Below are 21,162 nucleotides of genomic sequence, written 5' to 3' on the forward strand. Positions count from 1 at the left end.
GTCGGTGGGAGCAGGAGCTGAACTCGCGCGACTGAATCCATGGCAACCGCAATGGCAGGTGAGAAGAAAATATTATCCACTTTTTTCCAATAATGGACTTTATGTAATAAATTCTTGACAAAGCGAATGCATGCACAAACTATACATTGAAAAACAACGATGTGCCATTGTTTTGTTGTTTTAGAAGCTGAGGTACGTCAGAAACTGCTGCGCACCGTCAAGAAGGAGGTGGGTGCTTTTACGCCTGAACAATAATGTCATAGAAAAACAAATATGTAGCAAGCTAGCTGCTAACCTAGCTTGCTGCATTTATACCTCCGACATGTGGGAGAAAGCGTGCCACGATTCATTTGATTAATCTGGCTGTCCTGATATTCATTTTTATTGAGTCGGTATCTGGTCATTATGTAGCTAGCACGCTACAAAAATGATGATTTGTCGCCTATCCTCATGACGACGACAGCCAGAGCGCATCTTTATTGCTAAGGTGCTGATTGCGTCCTTTCCCTTTTCTAGCAAAGAAACAAGGCGTTTATTTAAACTATTTACGAAGGAATCATTTGGAATGTGCTACTCATCGAAGAATTTATGAACATTTCCGCCATACAATAAATTGACCGGTCAGAAATTATGACTCATCCATAGGCTAGTATATAAAGATCAGAATGCGTTATTCGTTACTGTTATTTGATCTCGGTATAAGTCAAATTACATAGGGGATTCATGACGCTTCCACTTTCATTCAGATGTGGAGTCAAATGCGTTTCTCAATGATGATGCTCCTCCCTGGCTGTAGTTTCTATTCAGGCTATCAAATACACTCGTTACAATATAAACATGAGGTCGATTTCAATTAAGCATATTCAGTGAGCTATTTCAAAATACGCTATAGCCTGTGATTGGTGGAAAAAGGGGTTGGTCAAGTATATGTAGACCATAGCCAAATGTTAGGATCCCACCCAAAGACACCTTAGCTACATTATTTCATACAATATGTCTTATCAGTGGTTTCCTGGATGAGCTATTCATGGCTTTTGCAGCATTTATTTTAAGAAGTGACGCCAGCAAGTTAAATATTTATCAACCTTGTTATTTTGAAGATGTGCAATATGTTTAATAGACACCTGCTTGTTATCAAATGCTAGACTATGACAGTTGTTCAGTATTAGGCACAGAAATGTTTGTTCTCAGTTCACCCACAGCAGTTGTGTTTGATCAATGCCTGGGGAACCAGAAAGAGACATATATTTGTCTGCCTAGAGCCGCTACATAGTCAATGCACCTGCTCTCAGCCTCCATGTAAAAGGCAGCTGCTTCACTCAGATGTTCCTTCAGGCTGGGCTTTTCTTGCTGCAGATACGCCGCTAATCACAGCATGGAATTACTTGCTAATGTTTCACCCATTACTGTGTGGTCACATCCTGGTGCGGGGGTGGGGTGGCAGGTGAGCTGACCTCAATGTGGGAATTGAAGAGTGGCTGCAAACACCGCTCTCAAGCTTCCCACCCCATAATTAAGAATTCCAGCCCCCTGAATGATGTTAGTTGGCCATGGCGAAAGTCTCCGCCACAGTGACTCTCAAGTTGCTCAGAATAACATCTCACAGTGTTATATGCATGCTGAATTAACAGCTCTTTTTGGGCATTGCTTGAGATTGAAGACTGGTTGAAAAGCTGCACTGATTTCATGGCAACGGATGTGGAGAACAGCTCATTTATTTTGCAGTAAGGAACAGTCAAAGAGTCTTTTCCTTAAAGGTGTGTCACTATATACAGTGTAGCCACAGAAAGAAACCACATATGAGGACAACAAGCCACAAAGGAGTAATCTATTTTTTTTTTTTAGCAAAATATCACCTGGTGTGGTTGCCTATTATCCATACATTTTTTAGTAAAATAATATGGGAAGTGCTAGTTATTAAAAGGATTTATTCCTTTGGTGGGATAAGCAACACTGGTCCATGAAGGCAGGCACGAATCTATGTATCTGTGAGAAAACAAGCGATGCATTTAGACCCAGGCCCACATCTGTTAAATGAATTTAATTAAGTAATCCACATCTGCAGTAGAATGAATGTGGAGTTATTTTGGGCGTTTTTGGATACTCCTGCTTTTGAATGGGCACTCAAGGCAAACAAAACCCAAAGCACAGGCTCATCTTTGTATAATCCACCCTGTGCTGGAGCAACATCAGGATACTACATTGTCAGCTCTTGAATCCTTGTTTTTTAAGTAATGTGAAAATTATCAACGTCAGGGAGGACCTTGTGTCTGCACGACTCCAACATGTCTCTTCAGCCCATTATCTTTTTCACTGGCTCATAGAACATAATGTACCTGTGAATGATCAGGCATCTCGAGAGCCAGACACTCTTGATGCATTTTAGATCTTAACCTTTTTCCTAAATTAGAGTGACTTGTGTAACTAATGTGCAGACCCAGTCATTCAGAAGAATCCCTCTACCTGGTCAATAGATAGGGTAGGTGTATTACAGGATCACCTTGTAAATTCATAATTGATTATTGGGTGTGTGTGTATGTGTGTGTGTGTGTTTGTCAGGGCGTGCATGTGCGGGTGTGCGTGTGTATGTGTAAAATCTGTTAAGACATGCTTGCAATTGCTTACAATGTAGCTGCAATATGATGCCATGCTGTTAATTTGGAAAATGTAAAATCCACTGTTGCAAGCTGTATAGTATGTTGTCAAAGCAAAAGCTGTCCCTCTGCTACTGCATTAAGCTTTCTGTGTTATGTAACAATATTGAATGAATTTTGAACAAGCGCATTGAAGTATATATGCAGTAAAGTCTCTTTTACCTGTTTCATGTGCCATTTCTAGTACAAGATTACAGCTATTTGAAAGTGATGGATAATGGACCTGGCTAAAGGGATTGCCGCACCTATTTCTCATTCTTAGTGTGGATGCAGCTGTGTTTTGAAGTTACTTTTATTAGGATGCATTTCTTGTCATTTTCCCTAGATTATAATTGGTGTATTAACATTACCAAATCAGTTCTGCCTTCAAGCAACACTTAAATCACAATTAAGGAACCAACATTTTTACTACTCTTCTGTGACAGTAGAGTGAAAGTGCAATAAATGGTGGTCTTAATAAAAATAAAACTCATATTGGTATAGGTTATACTCAAGTTGAGTATTTTAGTGGTCATGAACATATTTATCTGAGCTCCCTGAAGATTTCCATTCCAGAAACTGCCAATTAGCTTGACTGCAATGGTTTATTTTCTCACCTTATTATTGGCTGCCTGCCTCTTGCTGTCCACCTCCCTGATTTTATTCCAGTGTTTGTTCAAAGTTGGCTCAGTACAAGTGGGGAATGAAGTGCCTTGCATGTCCTTATGAGTATTGATTTTATCAAAAGAGACAATGATGTTGTCAGTAAAATCCAATGCAGGGTGCACTGTTGAGGAAGGGTGAGTGATGGTTTGCATTTGAATACTGTATGTCAGGGAGAGCAGATGGCAGGAGGAAAGTGAAAATAGTGCACATTCCCCTCTTGTTGAGCATTAATGCTCTTTGGTTTGCTCTTGCTCCTCCTTGGTTGGGCAGCGCGCACACCTGTATTTACTCAGGGAGAAGGACACGCTCATAAAGGCACAGGATACTGATAGGAACACACAGGGCCATAGCTCACCTTTCATTTACTTTGCTCTATCAATCAGGATTTTTTTAAGCCTGTCTGCTCATTCAGGATAAGGCTTCAGGCAACAACCAATTCTTAATTAATCAGTTTGTCCTTAAAGGTCCTTTAACTGTCAGAAGCCCAAAGAGGCTGGTTTCTGAGTTCAGCTTCTTGATAAATCAACAGGACTGAGTTAGATTAAAATTCAGTCCAGGAGTTGTTTGGTTGGAAGACTACAGTAGTAGAAGTATGGGAATATGTTTTGTAGTTCTGCACATATGCACACATAAGCACCTCCTGCATACCATTTTACTTGTCAATGTTCTCAGGGTGATTTAATTACCAACCTTATAATCACAAAGCTAACTGACTTAGCAGAGTAACTGCAACCAATACACTTGCCATTAATATGCCTTTTATTGGTACCCTTTTAATTGTTTTATTCATTTATTTATGTGATACTAAACTTCATTTAGGGTTTGCAAGATAACTGTGTAAATGTCACAGCAGGACAATTATTCAGCAATGCAGTGATTAAAAACTGGTTTCCATTCAAGGAAAGTTAAAACACCATAAGACTGTGGCCAAGTAAATCTGTGAATAGATTATTTCTGTCTCAGAACTTAGTCATACTGCTATTGCATAGACCTGCAATTGAAAAATACATGTTTAACCTTAGTGATAACCTCAGTGTATCAGATTAATGTGTAGCACTGCCAGATTGTCCTTGGAATGCATTACAGTATTTTCACTTGAGTCATTGTGCCAGCCAATCATTTTCAGTCATGCAGTTCGCATTTAACCACCTTTGACAATTTAATTTACTAGGAGAGTTGCCTCTGCAGTTTGTCTTGTCTTGCACGGATTAGGTTGGTGTAATGGTAACTGGATGTCCTGGAAACAAAGTCCTTACAGCTATTCCTCCATTCTGTCACTTTTTCAATGGGAGAAACACCTTGGAACCATATCTGATCTTTGAAATGTGAAACATACATTAGTGCTTTTTATGAGTTAAAGCAATGACTGGCAGTAATTAATTTAAAAAAATCCGTCTGTATTGTGAATGAAATTGTATGATGCCAGTCATTGTTTATATTCATGAAATGACATTTTGAAGTAATTCAAAACAGTTTCTGTCAGTAGGCCTGTCCTGAATCAGGTTGTGACTTGATACAAAAATCACTGAATATCATGTGTGAAGGTTTTCTTCACACCACTTTGGAAAACAGACATAAGACTCAAATGGTATATCCAAAACTGAATGTAAAGGGAATTGAGGAGTAGGTAGATTATGGTATGGCTGTGTCACATTGTACCCCATGAATAATATTGGATAGGTTATGCATTCATAATACACTAACCATATACAGTGGAGTCATAAAACATGGTATAAGTACCTCCTCTCACAAGGACCACTTTTGTCTCTTGGAATACAGTATAAGCTGTGCCACTATTTCCCTGCCATTTCGATTTTTAATTCTTAAGCAACAGTTTCACATGTTCCACCATTTGGAAAATATTTTGGACAATATTTTGTACTCTCTACTAAGTTTGCTTAAGAGTAGTTTCTCTAAGATTATGGCTGTGTAAGATTACGTCAGTCAAACAGTATTTACAAAACAGCAGATGAATGATACTAACATGCAATTGTTTTTCCTTTCTACATGTAATTTGATACACACAAACTGAACAGCAAACAAATAGATGTCTTCAAATTTCTTTGCAATACATTAAAACATGACTAGCACAAAGTATCACATTTGAAATGGTGGTGATTTCAAAAAATGAACTTCTCACAACCTGCACATTAGAATGGTCTGAAATTACACAAAATCCCTTTTACTTATAAGATTTTAACATTATTGTTTCCATGAGCTTAATAATAGAGAGAAGTACTGACACCAGAAAGGCACAAAGCATTGGATGATTCCCAGACTGTTCATAAAAAATTAATTTTGCAGACATTTAAAGGCAAATTAAAGGCATACTAGATGTATTATGAAAATAAAAATGGTGCTTATAGGTAACCATATCAGATTTCCTTACAAATATTAATTTTATTATAAAGTATGGATTATATTATATTCAAATATTATATTTTTGTATTTTGTTTGAAACACTTTAATAGCTTCTCATAAATTCGAAGACCACTGTGCACTGACTTCTATTTTAATTATAAAAGAAAATGGAAAATGACAATGACACTGTATGTGGATTTACCAAAATTTTATGTAATTGCTAATAAGATAAGTATCAGTTCCAAACTAGTCTAATTAAAGTATACATGACTAACCTATAGCAGATAACAATATACTTGGCAGTTTAGTTTTGGCAGTCATGTTAAATTGCTGGTTGCAACTCTGCCCTTTATATTTATGAAAAACCTTGATTTATTAGAAACAACAAGCATAATTGAATAAAAAGTACATCCTGCTACATATTAGTGTAGATTTGTTGTTGGATTTATGGATTTATTGGATTATATTTAAAAGCTTACTTAAGGTGGTAAATAAAGATGCCTCTCTTGTTTTCTGGTTTAAAATTCATTATTGTGAACAACATGACTTATGCTTTGCATTGATATGAACGTTAAATTGTAAATTTAAAAATAATTTATCAGAAAACAATCATCCAGGAAATACATTTTTTGACATAACATTTCTGTTCCTATTTACTCACAACTATGTATTAATAATAATAACAACATAACAACAATAGTATTATGCTCTTGTTCAGATGATGGATTACAGTAGCCATGTTGTGAGCAGCAGCTGAACGGTGAACACATGTTCTCTGCCCTTGTATTACCTGTACGGGCTGTTTCCTTGCTGGGAGAGGCCAGTACTGGGGGACCCATCAGTCATGCTCTGTGGGTTTATGTCTCCAGCGGGGGGTCTAGAGATGGATTTACAAGGAAGGTGAAGTGCAGATTGAAGATGTGAGAGAAATGGTCGGGAAACCCTTTATATAACCAAACCTCTTGTGGGATGTAGTGTCACTGCTGCAGTTTAGATTCACATCACATCATCATTGCAGTATGAAGGTGGTGGCCTCTTCACTACAAACAAGGCAGCAGGCCCTGAGGCTGCATCCCAAACCAAGTGAACAATGCAAAGACGATGTGGAGCAGTCTGCACTTCACGTGACATTTCACCTGCATCACATAAGTAGCTACATATGGATGGAGGGTAAGCGTTTAAAAGAGGGTGAATTTAGGACTGATTCCACTGTCATTAATCCAATGCCTTGGCCTTTGATGGAGCAAGAGCCACTCAAAAAAAAAAACAAGAGAACAAATGCAACTTTTCACAAAACCATGACTTTCATTTCAGTGGACTATTTCGACATGGCAGACAGCAACATATATGTACTCTGCTTGTGAAACATGCCAGAACTGTTGTTACCTGTCATGAATGCTTGGTTGTGGTTTCCTACCGAACAATTGAAAACACTACTTCTCCTATGGCTCCTATGCACCTGAGCAACATTCACATCATTAATTATAGTTGATATTTGTATTTGTTACCTTTTAGTTTTTATTTATACCCTCTTAAAATGCATTTTCCATATGTTAACATAAGTGGAATAATTAATTCATGATGTTTGCATGCTGTTGCTAGGCGATCATCCTGCCAAACAAACAGCCATTGATTTTCTAGTGTGCAGCCCTCCTGTTGGCCTGCATTATCTAATCAGCTGGTGTTTATACCATGGTGGTATTTAACATTACCATAACTCATTAATTGAGGTATTATACTACAACTGAGTAAACTTTTTTTGTTAGCTTGATAGCTAGGTTAGGGTTATTAAGGTCGCTGTGAAAGAAATCATGTTTCAATAGTTTCTTCATCAGGATAGAAAGCTACTAACACAAGCCAGACACATTAGAAGGCTGAGCTGAGAGACCCTGTCAACACAAAAAATGGCTGTCAATAATCCCATAGTGATTGCAGAGTTTTTAACTGATTCACATATTGTGGAATAACATAGCTTGTTAGTACAAAGCAAATGATTTAGAAAATAGCTACAATACTTTATTACAAAGAAGGCACAGCCTATACTCATTAGTTTACTAGTGCGCAGTTGTGGTTGGGGAGACACAAAGAAAGTAATCTGGCAATGACTGTTGCCAGGAATGCTATAATGGATGGGATTAGTCGAACACTCACTAGGTATGACAACAAATACCTCACTGTGATGGAAAGAAGAAACAATGCTTCCATTAAAATGGTAAAATAAAATACAGCCAGATAATACACCTGAGTATTTTACAAATGCTAGCTAGCTGTAACTAAATATAATACATGTGAACATTACTTAGTTGTTGCAAGTTTTTGATATTACTTTGTACCTTGTATTGTGCATCTTACAATACATAGCCTCAATACATGCATCTTTCTCAGAAGAGTATTCTATTTGCAGTATCTAAAAAGGTTTTTTGGCCCTTCAGCTAGTACCCTCTTTTTGATCTTATTTGTCAATTTTGTTTATCCGTCGCGTGGCTCCCCTCCATTAGCCTTTATAACTGGGACCTAACTGTACAAAAATCAGATATTCATTTTCATTCACCTTTATATTAAAAACAAAATACATTGTAAACTACATGATCAGAGAGAGTGGACTGTGGACTAACTGCTCAGAACACTGTGCAGAAAAGACAGACACAGTCTCTTCTGCAGTGTCACGGAATTCTGGGCATCTCAAGAAATCTGCAGTGAAGTCCCAAGTCAGCCCTGTTATATAAGCCTGAGAGCTATGTTACATAATGTTGGTTGGGGTCACATTGTGACAGTGGGGCTTCCTGGATGCACCTGCACTGAGAAAGTGAGCTGACCATGAAAACGCATGGCGACACGTGATATCTCCATCGAAGCCCTGAAGGTCATCTGCCGGTGACCCAGAGTGATGTCTGAGGTCACAGCTGAAAAGGTCACAGAAGCTCTGCATCCAGGTTGTGGCAGACAGGTTGAGGGAGCACAGAAACCTGGAAGAAGCATCCTGAAGTCTTCTCTATCAGTTAATTGAGCTCCTTGGCTTCCCATGGTGTTTTTCCTCCAGTACTGCTTTCCGTCACAGGTTGTATTTAGGCTGTGAGCACCAACTGCTGTCTTCCAGTGATACTAAGGTGACTAATTACAGAGACAGCACAATAATACTATAAATTAATAAAGTCAGAGGGGGACAGGTCGAGAAAATGTTGCAAATTATATATAATCACACAGCATAAAATTGGCCAACTTAATCATCATTCTTCAGGGGCAACTAGCCATCATTCTTAACAGGCAATTTGGATAGTTCTTTGAGAAAATAAAGCATGGGGTTGGTTGATCTGATTTGTACATTGTACATTCAATTAAGCACTTGCCCTGAAATTCAAATTCTTAGTGACTGTTTTCCTGAAATCTTAATGTTAATTTCAAATTTTAGTTAGATTTAGACTGTACATGTAATCATTTTTCAGAGATCAGCCCAAGGTGCCCTTTGAGCATACTGTACTTCTGCTCTCCTGCCAAAACACATGATTCACACTGTTGCTGTAATATAGCTGTCAAAAGTGGCACTCTGGTTGAATTACCTGTATTGTTGGGAAACAGGAAATTGAAATGGAAATTGCACAGGAAATTGCATCGCCTCTGAGGCACGCCACCTCAGCTCGACTCTAAACCTTTTCCTGCTGTAGCTCTACTGCAGCTGCTATAAAAACCACGCTAATAATGTGAGGACACTGACAGTGCTTTCTGATTTTTCCCAAGCTTTCTGATTTTTCACGTCTGTGCTGTGGGCGATTATTATTTGCATTTGTCTTTTGTAATGAATACAAGAAAGCGGTGAGAGTGGAAATGTTTACAGACGGGCGATGATATTAATGAATATGCTTGATAGAAGTGTCTGTGCTGAGAGCAGAGTCATATATCAGAGGTGAGGGCTGATTGTGATTGCACTCCTGCCATTATGTGAGTCATGCCTGAGGATGGGGCCTATCTGTTTCACCAGTGAATATTCTGAGGCCATGGCTTGTCTCTCCCTCCAGATGGCCGGTAGGAGCAGCTTGTGGTTTGTAGCCAGTGAACAGTTCTGGTTTTAATGCTGTTAGATCATAAGATGGACATATGCATTCACTGAAATCACCTGTACCGTTAAAGTTTTTTTTTTTTTTAATCGCTGTCCATGTGCAGCAGCCTTGTTATGTACTTCTGTTATGAAAACTTGGGGAATTGGGGAAGCGCCTTCACCACATACAATGCAAGGTGATTAATTAGGCTGTCTTAGGCATATTTATGAGAAAACTATTTGTCAGGGGAGGTATGTCAGTTCACATAAAGGTATGCATGAATATTTATTAAATTGCTTTTCCAGTACATTCTGGCAAATAACATTGAGTTCTTTGTACAATTGCAGAACAGTTCTCTATATGTTATCCTAGTTTTTGGGCTCTAGAACTCAATATGAAAGGGCCTCTCAAAATATTTTGAAAAAACTTCTTCAGAGGGTGAAACACTGTGTACTCTACTGATGAGACCTGTCATACCAGCGCTGCTATTTAAAAAGGTGCTAGTCCACATTAGTCAGTTACCTTCATATTTTTTCATACTGCAGAATGGTGAGAAGAATGAACGGAATGAGCAGTTAATTCTCATTATCCTTACTATTTTTTAGAGTTTTTTCTATGCTGAACTTAAGCCAAAAGATAAATGGATGATGGCTGTGATCTGGCATTAATAAAAAACCAGTAGTAAGAATGGTGCATACGGTACCACTGGTATTGGTCCCTCTTCTGAAGGGAGCTCCCTTTGACTTCTGTTAAGGCGTCAGTCAGGAATAAGCAACCTACCCTAAACAAGGCTTTGCATTTGAATCGACCAACCCCTGTTTGATTTCATAAGGTGGTATTTCACTCACAGCTGTGAACTGTTGTGTTTGATTACGTCTGAAAGCAGATTTTGACGGGCAATTTCCCGGTGCAAGTCCAGGCCCAGTTCTGCTTTTGAGAAGGTTATCAAATTGACCCCTCAAAATTGAATGCCTTCTGATACCTCTCTAGTCCCCACACTCCCTCAAAGGGGGGTGGGGGGAGGGTGTTCTGCTACTGTCTTCACACTAGACTAGACCAGAAAATTGTATTTTTTCATGTTGCTGTAGCTGAGAGAGAAAGGCATGACTCATTTGATTGGGAAAGGTCAGAATCAGAAGCGTCAATCCGGCTCTCTACACAGTTTCAACAACCAAAGCCAGGATGACAGTGGACATGAAGCTCTGGTGTTCAGAGGAAGGGAAGTGTGTGAATGCAGCAAAGTAACACTTCATGTGCTATCACTGATCACAGCCATCTTAGTCACATGCTCACGCCTCTCTGCAGATTTGAGTGCAAAGGCAGTGAGTCACAGTGGAAATGATCGAAAGCATCACCCTACATGAGTTTCCAGAAAGGAATCATTTTCACTTACAGTGTAGGAGTAAACAAGGTGTTCATCGCAGTGTAGCAGGACTTAAGATTCCTTCTTCATGCTTTACCATGAGTGCAGGCTCCTTTGAGTCACCATTGGACTAATTTTAGCAACAATGTGGTAGAAGAGGGTGAATGAGTCATTGAACCATGTCTGTGCATTGTGTGCATTCAGAATGATCACATTCTGGTAATTAAACCAATCACATGATTATCACCTGTTTTGGCTCTTGAGAACTGTGTTCACCAAAGAAAAGATGTGGCAAGACCCTAGGTTGCAGTAGCTGGAATACAGTTATGCACTGCCATTTGCAAATATCAAGGATGAAAGATTTTTAGCTGGCAGGTCAATTGATAGACTGATTAACTGAATTTGTTCCAAGGACTGAGACAGTCTCTTTGACAGAAAGCTTGAACACAGGCACTCAAAGTGAGCAGAAATGTCATGGCTATGCAAGCTGACCTCTTAGACAGCCAATCAAGATGCAGTGTGCTGATGGAATAGAACACAGTGTTGAGCTCTAGACAGACTCTGTACCCATCTCGTATATTAGGTCGTATGAACCAGGGCAGCTGCTAGCAATTCCGTGAAAGGTAAAATTTAGAGCTTTGAAACTTCACATACACAGTTATCTGCTGTACGTATTAACAAGTAAGAAAATGGGGGGAATGAGCCAAAAGATAAATTTTAAATGTATCAACGCTTATGGTCATCTCATATAAATGATCATCTTATCTTGTATTATTACTGAAATTAATACGTTTGGACTTATACAAGGGCACTGAAATGGCTTTCTTTCTGATGTGACTGTTATCATGTGAAAATGACTAATAACCTATCTAAAAATTAATTTGTTGCTATGTGCTTCCACAGGCATGCCATGCATGTATATTTGTTTTATTCACTTCATTATTCTCCTAACTGCATGTTTATACATTTCTAGTTGTAGCAGCAGAATAAAAACACAGTAATCTATGTGATGTCTTCTTTAAGATTGGCCAGATTGATGGCCAATACATAAAATAATGAATGTGGTGGTTCATCATTGCTGAAAATGCTTACAGTCTAACTGGAATTCAAGCACAGATGTATACAGTATATTTCCTGAGTGCTGCATACTGCTTCTTAGGTTATATTTTTAAATGCAATATTAACAATATTATCAGCCCATGGGTGAATAAACTGCATTGAAAATACTGAATCATGTTCAGTTGGTTGCATTATTATTACCATTGCCTGATAAGGTATGACTGTGAGTCAGTAACAGCTTAATAGCAATTCAAAAGGCTCCTTGATCAATTGTTTGGAGAGTGCTAATAGATTACTGGATACCTAAAGTAGGACTTTTTAATAAGTCATTATGTTATAGCTATCTTTCTGTAGCATAAAGTATTAATGAAGAGATAAAATTGATTTTGAGACTTTCACAGCATCAATAGTCTACTCATTTTAGACCATGTTACAGAAATATGATACTTGATCAATCAGATAATGCCATATTGCTGATTAGAAGTCCAGTACATCTTTATGTCATGCACATATTGGCCTCTGCAAAAAGTCTCTGATGTTGCTAACATTGTAAGGAGCTCTAAGAAATAAAATAGGTTGAAATATCCCATCACCATCCTGATTCCATTATGATTTTCAAATGATTGCTTTCAGGGTGGAGGCGGATTGCATTTGTCACTGGTTGTGTGTTACACCTATTTTTCATGCCAATCAAAAAGGCTGAGGATGTTACAGAATGGAAACTGTATTGCCTTCAATGTGACATCATTTCCTGTGTAAACCAAATTTAATGAAAAACCCTGAGCCAACAAACATGTGCCCCTGCTTTGTGTTGTACAGAACTAATTGTTAGGTAGTGTTTGGAATTATAAACCAAGGGAAATTATAACAGTGGGTAATCTAATCAGGTCAAAGAAACCTCTGCTTTGCTGACAATGATTTTTTCCCCCTCATTGTGTACTGATTACATAATCAGAAATCACATCCACTTTCTGAAAGAGAGTGGTCATGGCAGTTCCTGGTGTCCTTAATAACACTTAATAGCAATGTACTCATATTGTCACTTGCAAGTACATCATGACAGAAATAACAAATAATACCTACTTATTACAAGCCAAAAGACAAAAAGGATGTCACAGTACATTAATTATGGGAGGACTGCACACTGCCCACTCCTTTCACTGAAAGAAGAGACATGCCATTAAACCAGCTGCAGTTATGATATTGTTTCCATGAAAGTTTAAATAGCATGGCTTGACACTATAGTTTGAATAAGTGGTAAAAGTGCGGGAGAATGCAGCTGAAAACCAATCATGCATCGAGTGCTTTGAAAATTGTACCTAGCACTTCTTGGAGCCTGCGGTGACTCCCTTTTCATCTGCCCTTCAGGGATTTTCTCTGAAATTTCCTTTGCATTTAATAGGCTGACTCCCACGCCCCTGATCTGGTGTAATCTACTCTCGGAGGAAAGGCACACAAGAGGAAATTACTGATTGCTAAGCTGCCTATTGAAGGCAAAATTTTGCAGATGCTGATGAACAGTAGCATTAGGAAACGCCCTTTTGTTACGGGGGGGAGGGGGGCTTATTAAAGCTCGAGGGCTGCTCAGCCATGTCAATCGAGCGTGTCTGTTTAATGGGGGAACACCATTCTGTAAATAAATGGCCACTCCAGTTCACACTTCGGGCCTATGGAAAGCAAAATTGGCAAATTGCAAAGAGATGTGGGGAGAGGGACTAGTTAAAAGTAGGAACTCTAAGACTGTTTTCTCTATCAATATTTTGCACAATTACCCATAGAGCAATGCTGTTGTTCACAAAAAGATCTATACTGTAGTTTGCTATAGAGTTGGTAGCTGCTGTAGCATTTCAATTATTTATAATTAGTTTTTACAGTATTTGCAGCTCCTAAGGTCCTCAACTAAGGATTTTCTTCTTTGGTTGCTGTAGTACTTTTATTACACTTTAGACTTTGAATGAAATTTACTGCTATTTAGCATCTGGCAAGTTAAAAATAGGAATGAGTTTTCTCTGAGAGGAAATTTCAAATGTGCTTACTGTGCATTTGCTATTTTTTAAAGACAATGTGTAAACATATTGTTCACATCCAGGTGCAAGCTTCTTGTACCAATTTTATGGTGGTCTTGGTATGGTGTGATCACACCCTTGCAAGTTGGTCTTGCACCCTTGCAATCTTCGTATGCTGAATCCTATCCTGTATTTAGAATTATTTAAATTGGCTCCTGAGTGGCTTAATCATCAAGGTGCCCATCTTGAGTACAGGCTGAGCCCTAAGGCCTAAGTTTGAAACTGGCAGTGTTATCTGCCAGGAGAAATTTGAGAACACAGTGGCAGAATAAACTGCCTGTGTTGAGCTGGGGAGAGAGGCAATTGAGTCAGCCAGCGTTTTCTCATCTCTCTGCTCTCAAACACCCTGTGATTCGAAGTTGCAGGGATGACATCAGTAGCATAGCACCTAACCTCCAATTAGTGCCCACTTCACTGTCAGGCATTGTGAGATTTCTAGTGAAAAAAATACCTCTTGGCTGTGTGACGTATGGGGATATTCCAGTAAGACGATACAAACAGTCTGTGATTCTAGGGTCCCTACATGTACGCTAGTAGCAGCATGTCACTGCGAGCCATGTTAGAATTAAATTAGCTCTATGTGAGCTCTATCCGACAATAATCTTCCTTAGTTTGGACTGAAGTGTTTTACAATTACAGTGCATCAGTTAATTTGATTAAAATGTTGTTTCTGCTTTCCTACAAAGTCCTTCCTCCTCTGTGTCCAGAAAATATTTTATTTTCAAAAAACGGCAAGTTGTAGAAAGCTTCTTGTGAGTCTCTGACTGAGGACACAAAATGTACAATTTTCAGTGGTCTGAAAAGGTCTCAGAAGGTCGGAGAAGGTTCTCAGTGGGAGCTGCATTCAACCAATGTAAAGCATGTCAGAAAATCCCGAAATCAATATACCAATCAAAGACGGGCCATTGTACACTGGAGATGAGACACTGAGGGTGATAACAAATGAATGTGGTAGAGGGTTAAAGGTGTACTCTGTCCCTCCATAGAGCTCCTGGTTAATGGGGGAAAGGTGGGAGGGGACTGTAGTTTGACGAGTTGCATCCATTTCCCACCACCCACCTGTATATCTTACTTGCACCTCCCACGTCTGCATGGAAACATCAACAGCGGTCCAGCGTCTGCAGCACAGATATTTCATGGAGCTGAGGTTGATGAGACGTTTAAGCCCACAAAACTCTGCTCTTTGCACGCTCATTTCAGCAGTGATGATTTCAAGCCCATTCGTGGGCCCCAGAGCTGCGGGCAACCCCCGACTCTCTCCCGCTGAGATCCGGCAGACGTTCGTTGATGACTCATGCATCCATCTCGGCAGGCACTTCTACCTCACACCCCACCCCACCTCTCCCTCTCAGCACCGTGGAGCGGCCTGATGACTCTCCTGGCCCCACAACAAGCGATTTCTCCAATAGATCACCATTAGTATTCAAGTAGCAGTTTCTCTCTGTTTCCCCTTTGCCTACCCTCTTTGGACTTTTACAATGGAAAGCTGAAAGCTAAGGATACCATATTTGTTGCTGGCCACACTATGTGGTCCCAAATGAGGTGTTTTATGTCATGATATCATGGTCATTTTGCTGACTGAGTTTGAGTTTTGACAAAACTTAAGCTGGTTTTCTCAAGTTATTCTCTGTGCTTCCTAATTCTATATCTTGTAACTCTCCTAGTTTTCTAAAGGAGAATTTATTCAATGCATGCTTCATTGTTCATTATTTTGCAAACTGAATCGAAGTCTATTTAAGTCTAAGTATATTTATTGTTTTGCTGACAGAAATAACCCTAGTAAATGTTTTGGACTTTTTGCCCTCTACAATCTTGTATATCCTCTATAAACTTGTTTTTAACATCCTAAAAGTTTTTTTCTATAAAAGTAATCAACGGAAGAGTAATATGATGAAATGTAACTATATTTTGTCCAGTGCAGAATACTTTGTTTGAGTGGAAACATGATTTTAAAATGGTGGTACATGAACAAATTTATAAAATTCATCTTTGCCATTAGTGTTTGGACCTAATACCATTGTCTACCACCTTATGTGTCAGAGGTAACAATAGTGTGTGTGTGTGTGTGTGTGTGTGTGTGTGTGTGTGTGTGTGCGTGTGTGTGTGTGCGTTGTATTTGTTTGCATGTGTCTCTTAACTTGAACTGTGGTTAAACTGATTGTCAAATTTAAACTACAGGAAAGCAAATAAGTTCAAAAAGTCATCTGTGATTCCATCATTCCATCATGATTCATCATTTCTTCTCTTGTCTAATTAGGTGACTCTCTAAGGGTTTCAACAGAAGTTTTTATGCTTGCCCTGACAGAAAGTGATGTCTTTATTAGTTGCCAGATCAAATTTAATTTTGCAAGTCATCTTGTCATTCCCAGTTTTGATAACTGAATTAATCAACCGTCCTGTTGATAAAAAACTGTTGCTGAATAAGATTTGTTATTGGTGTGAAAGCCTTCCCTGGCCGCAGGATATATTCCTGTCTTGAACTTTTGTCAGCAACCCCTGCAGATTTTCCAAACCTTGACTCTGGGCTCTCTCTGGTGAAACAAAAACAAGCCAAACAGCTGTGACAGAGCCAGATGCTGTTATCCAATCCCTGCAGGCGTGTTGTTACACTGCCTCGGGACATTTATTAACAGATTACAGACCTACTGTGGATGCTTTTAAATTATAGCTCTTCTTTGCCCCTAAGAGTAAATTCACTCACTGATCTATAAAACATTTAAACGCACTGGGTGCAAGAATCAGCATAGATACGGAAGATGCTCCTTTTGAACATAAAAGAAATATTTAAAGGAGGACAGTTTAATCACAGTTTATCCTTGAAACTAAGCTGTGATCTATTTATAGTTAAGTTGAAGTCCCTGGTAAAGTAGTGTTTGCCATGTATTTCAAATTTGGGTGCCTCTTTCAAAGATATCAGAGATATTTGGACAGCATCTCATTTGAGAAATGCTGTCAACATTTTTATTTGAATTTAGGCTTATTTATACTGGGATTGCCTTGACCCCATGCAAACATAAAACAGGACTTAGACTGATGGTGTTAGTTCAAAGTTAAAATATCTATATCTAAAGTGAAATGTGCATACATCCTGTCAGATAGTCACCATATTTTATTAAAATATGGCAAAATACAAACATCTGGGTTTCCACTGTAGATGGACAACATATCCATGTTGTTTTTGAAGTATACATATGCACAAACCCCCTCACACACATATGCACATGCACACAAACATACACACATATTCACACTAACATGCACACACAACATGCTTGTATTCATGTGAATATCTGAGGGATGGTTTGAAGAAGGCCAGTTGCTAATGAGTAGCCTGTGTCAAACTGTGTGGTTGTCATGGGGACTTGATCTGTCATCACGTTCCCCCATCGCCCTTGTTTTTCTCCAGGTGTCATTCTGTCTGAACATCAAGAGCTCAGAGAATCCTACCCTAGATTGAGCTCAGCAGTGGTCATACAAAAAAGAGACTCATTCATGTGCTGCTTTTATTGTATGAACCATTATGCATGCATGCACACACAAACACACGCATAAACTGCTCTGTGACCTTTGAACTCATGAGGACATGACTCAGTGGGATAATGATGCATGATTCTTCAGTGCTGAAGTCCCCACCAGAGTAGAGATGAATTTTAAAGGGGATTTAACATGTTCATATGACCACATTTAAAAAAACATGTCTATGCTTAAACTCAGGATTCTGTGGATCAAAAATAGTAAAGAATAATGACTGGGTCATTAATGGGTCAAAAATAGTGACTGGGTGTAATACACAGTATGTGTATGATATGTAAGGCTGAGGAGACCTGAGTGTGTTACTCTTTCTGTGACACAGGTGAAGCAGATCATGGAGGAGGCAGTGACCAGGAAGTTTGTGCATGAAGACAGTAGCCACATTGTGTCCTTCTGTGGTGAGTGTGAGAGAGAGAGAGACTTCTCCCTCCCTCCCTCTCTCTCTCTGTCTGGCTGCATGCGCACACACACACACACACACACACACACACACACACACACACACAAACACACGCATATATATATGAAAAAAATGGAAATGTTATGGTTCCACTCAGAAAATCTATTTATGTACCTTCAGATACTCTATGTCGCAGGCCAATTAAGTCTCACAGCCCAGTATCGATGAAGCACACACAGATTCACAAGTAGGGCCCACACAGAGCTCAAAGAGTAGTGTCTAATTTGTCTGTTATTGATTTGTTTACAAGATTTTACAAGACAATTAACCAGAAAGCAGATCCATACAGGCTCTGTCTAAGAGTGCCACACCAAATGGCTGGAATCCAACAATGCATTCGCACAGGGGCTTGTGGACAGATGTGGTGCTGATTCAGTGATCATCAGAGGACTGGCACTACATACGATGGGAAGAATTACATACCATATTAGTCAGTCATGTCAGGTTACACCCCAAAAGGGTAACGTTGAGGAGGCAGCCAGCTCTGGAATACAACATGATTAATTTCCCACAGCAATTTAGCTCATGCCACATGTCCATCTTACCTTATACAATTCAATCCAAACAAATCCAAACTGTGATTAATGACCACCCCCCTCATTAATCACTATCATGCAAACCCAATGAGAATACTAATTCTGTCTATTTTGCACTTTTTAGAATGTATCTGTATTTTTAAGGGAAATATAAACCAGTCCTAAACTAAACTAGTCTCAGATGACTAAACATCACAGAGCCTTTATTTTTGTTCCCATCTGGTGTTTGTGGAGCGTAGCAGTGATCTGTGAGAAGACACTGCCCACATAGCATCAGGCAAACAAACTTGTCAGATGTCAGGCTTTCTGAAGGAGACTCAAGGGCTAGAAGAATGTCAGATGATATTTGGTAAGCACACCCTGTAGGATTTGTATGCACAATTAAGCCTAATGCATATACAAGTTTGCGTATGCTTATGGAATTCTGTTGCAGTGTGGAACTGCAAAAATATGGTGATTTTGCTAATGGAGTCATTAGATAAATTGTGAAACTCATCTAGACATCTAGTGTAGGTGCATCCCTTGTAACCCTGATTAGTTTTTAAAGGCTCTGTAAGAGAAGTACTTCTTAATTGTACCACCTCCAGACATATTTGAAAAAGACTAATTCAGCTAGGGAAGGTGCAGTATTAGTTGCAGTTCTCAAGGCTTCAAAATTAAGAGGTACATACATCATCATCATTGCTATTCTCATTATACCTTTTAATGTTTTAACTATATAGGTATTTTATTTTCACTTTAAATTAATATTGAAATGGCATAAAAATTACATATTAACTTGTTTACTTTGACATTATTACAGCAGTAATTTCATTTTTTAGTCCATTGATTGAAAATGTTTACATATATTAGATATTTTAAATATATGTATTTAATAAACATTTTATCTGAACCCATAGCTCCACCAAAAATAATTTAAAACCAGATCATCGTTATAGAATCAACATTTTCAAACATTTATTAACTTATGCAAAATGTAGTGAATTGAACTAGGGCCCTGTGTGGCACTTGAGATATGGACATAGCAAAATAACATGATTATCGGATAAGCAAGAAATGGAAACACTGTACGCTGTTATTTGAAAACAAATACAGACATAGCCCTGCCTTTCATGAAAAAAAAATTTGCATCCGGCCGCTACACAGAGAAACACCGCCTGTTGATTGAAGTCCTTTGATGTGTGTAATTTTGCAAAAAATACAGCTTTTAAATGTGAGTCACTGAGTTGATTGAGCCACTAAAATATTGTGACTACAAATACAAGAAAGGTAGCCCATGTCAGCTTCCAGTATGTCATTAGTGCAGATTACTGCTGTTCCTCCCCTGATGCTATCAGTTTGAAATGTGAGTTTGTTTTTGTTGTCCAGGGTTAGGGCAGAACCTTGTAAGCCCTAACCCTTACAGGTTCACTCACCATCCATGAATCATATAGATCAAGGATCTATATGATCTAGGACCAACTCTTTCCCAGCATGAAAGTCAAAGCATTGAATCATTAAATGTACAGCATTAAAAGTGATGTATTTAGGGTAATGTCCCTGTGATCATCAGTTGGAAAGAGCTCTGACTCGATCAGCCTCATGGTCACAGACAAGGCATAAAACATCAGTTTAATATTTCATGAGAGTATTCGCATATATATAACCTTTCTGCTCGTACTCAAAATGGCATATCTCATTGCAATCTTTTTAATACAATTTTTACAAAGTTTTCAGAAGGAGTGCATACACTGTTGACAAATTATTATCTAATAATGTAAGACCTTTGGTCAGTTTGGTGACATACCCTTCAGAACAGCAGAATTTTTAAGGTACCATTTAGTTTAAAAAACCCATTCCTTTAAAAGCCTGTACAGCAGATTAAACCAGTGTTTACAACCATCAGCAAAGCTCTTAAAGTGTACGTCCCTGTTATACACCTACATTTAGAGACCTTAATTGCACACAGGTACATCAGCTGTCTTGCAACACCATATTCAAATAATTAATCAGTTACCCATTTGATAGTGGCAATCAAGGTCTCTGAATGCACTTTATTTGCATGTTAAGAAATGGAAAGCCTCATAAATTAAACATTTTACAAAAATTTACATTTACAAACATGACACAATGTAAGATTCACATACTTTAGTACAAGTCCCTACTGCTAGCCCTAATTTATACTGTATAGTTTTATAGACATAGGAGTTTCCTCATAAGCTCGAACATTTTCAGTTTTTTTCTTCAGGGACCGGTGGTGGGGCAGAAAAGGCTCATTGTTAATGTCTTGAAAGTAAACATAAAGTGCTGAATTATACATTGTAATCTTAAAATTCCATAGACTATCCATGTGTGTGTGTATTTGTGATTTGTGTGTGTGTGTGTGTGTGTGGATAGGAGCATTTGTGACATGCATGGTCAAATAAAAATATTCATATAAAGTCAATTGCTTCTGAAAGACAGTAAATTCCATG

The 21,162-nt window shown here is 38.6% G+C and overlaps 1 protein-coding gene across 1 annotated transcript in view; it reads left to right on the forward strand.

The window, feature by feature from the left end:
* sgsm1a (small G protein signaling modulator 1a) overlaps positions 1-21,162 on the forward strand; it is a 46,255-nt gene continuing 25,093 nt past the window's right edge. The window contains exons 1-3 of the mRNA XM_036526505.1: positions 1-58; positions 185-228; positions 18,036-18,111. Coding sequence (XP_036382398.1) covers positions 52-58; positions 185-228; positions 18,036-18,111 — 127 coding nt within the window. The 5' untranslated portion in view covers positions 1-51. The remainder of the gene's footprint in view (positions 59-184; positions 229-18,035; positions 18,112-21,162) is intronic.

The sequence above is a fragment of the Megalops cyprinoides genome, chromosome 4 (assembly GCF_013368585.1).
Source record: "Megalops cyprinoides isolate fMegCyp1 chromosome 4, fMegCyp1.pri, whole genome shotgun sequence".
Classification (NCBI taxonomy): domain Eukaryota; kingdom Metazoa; phylum Chordata; class Actinopteri; order Elopiformes; family Megalopidae; genus Megalops; species Megalops cyprinoides.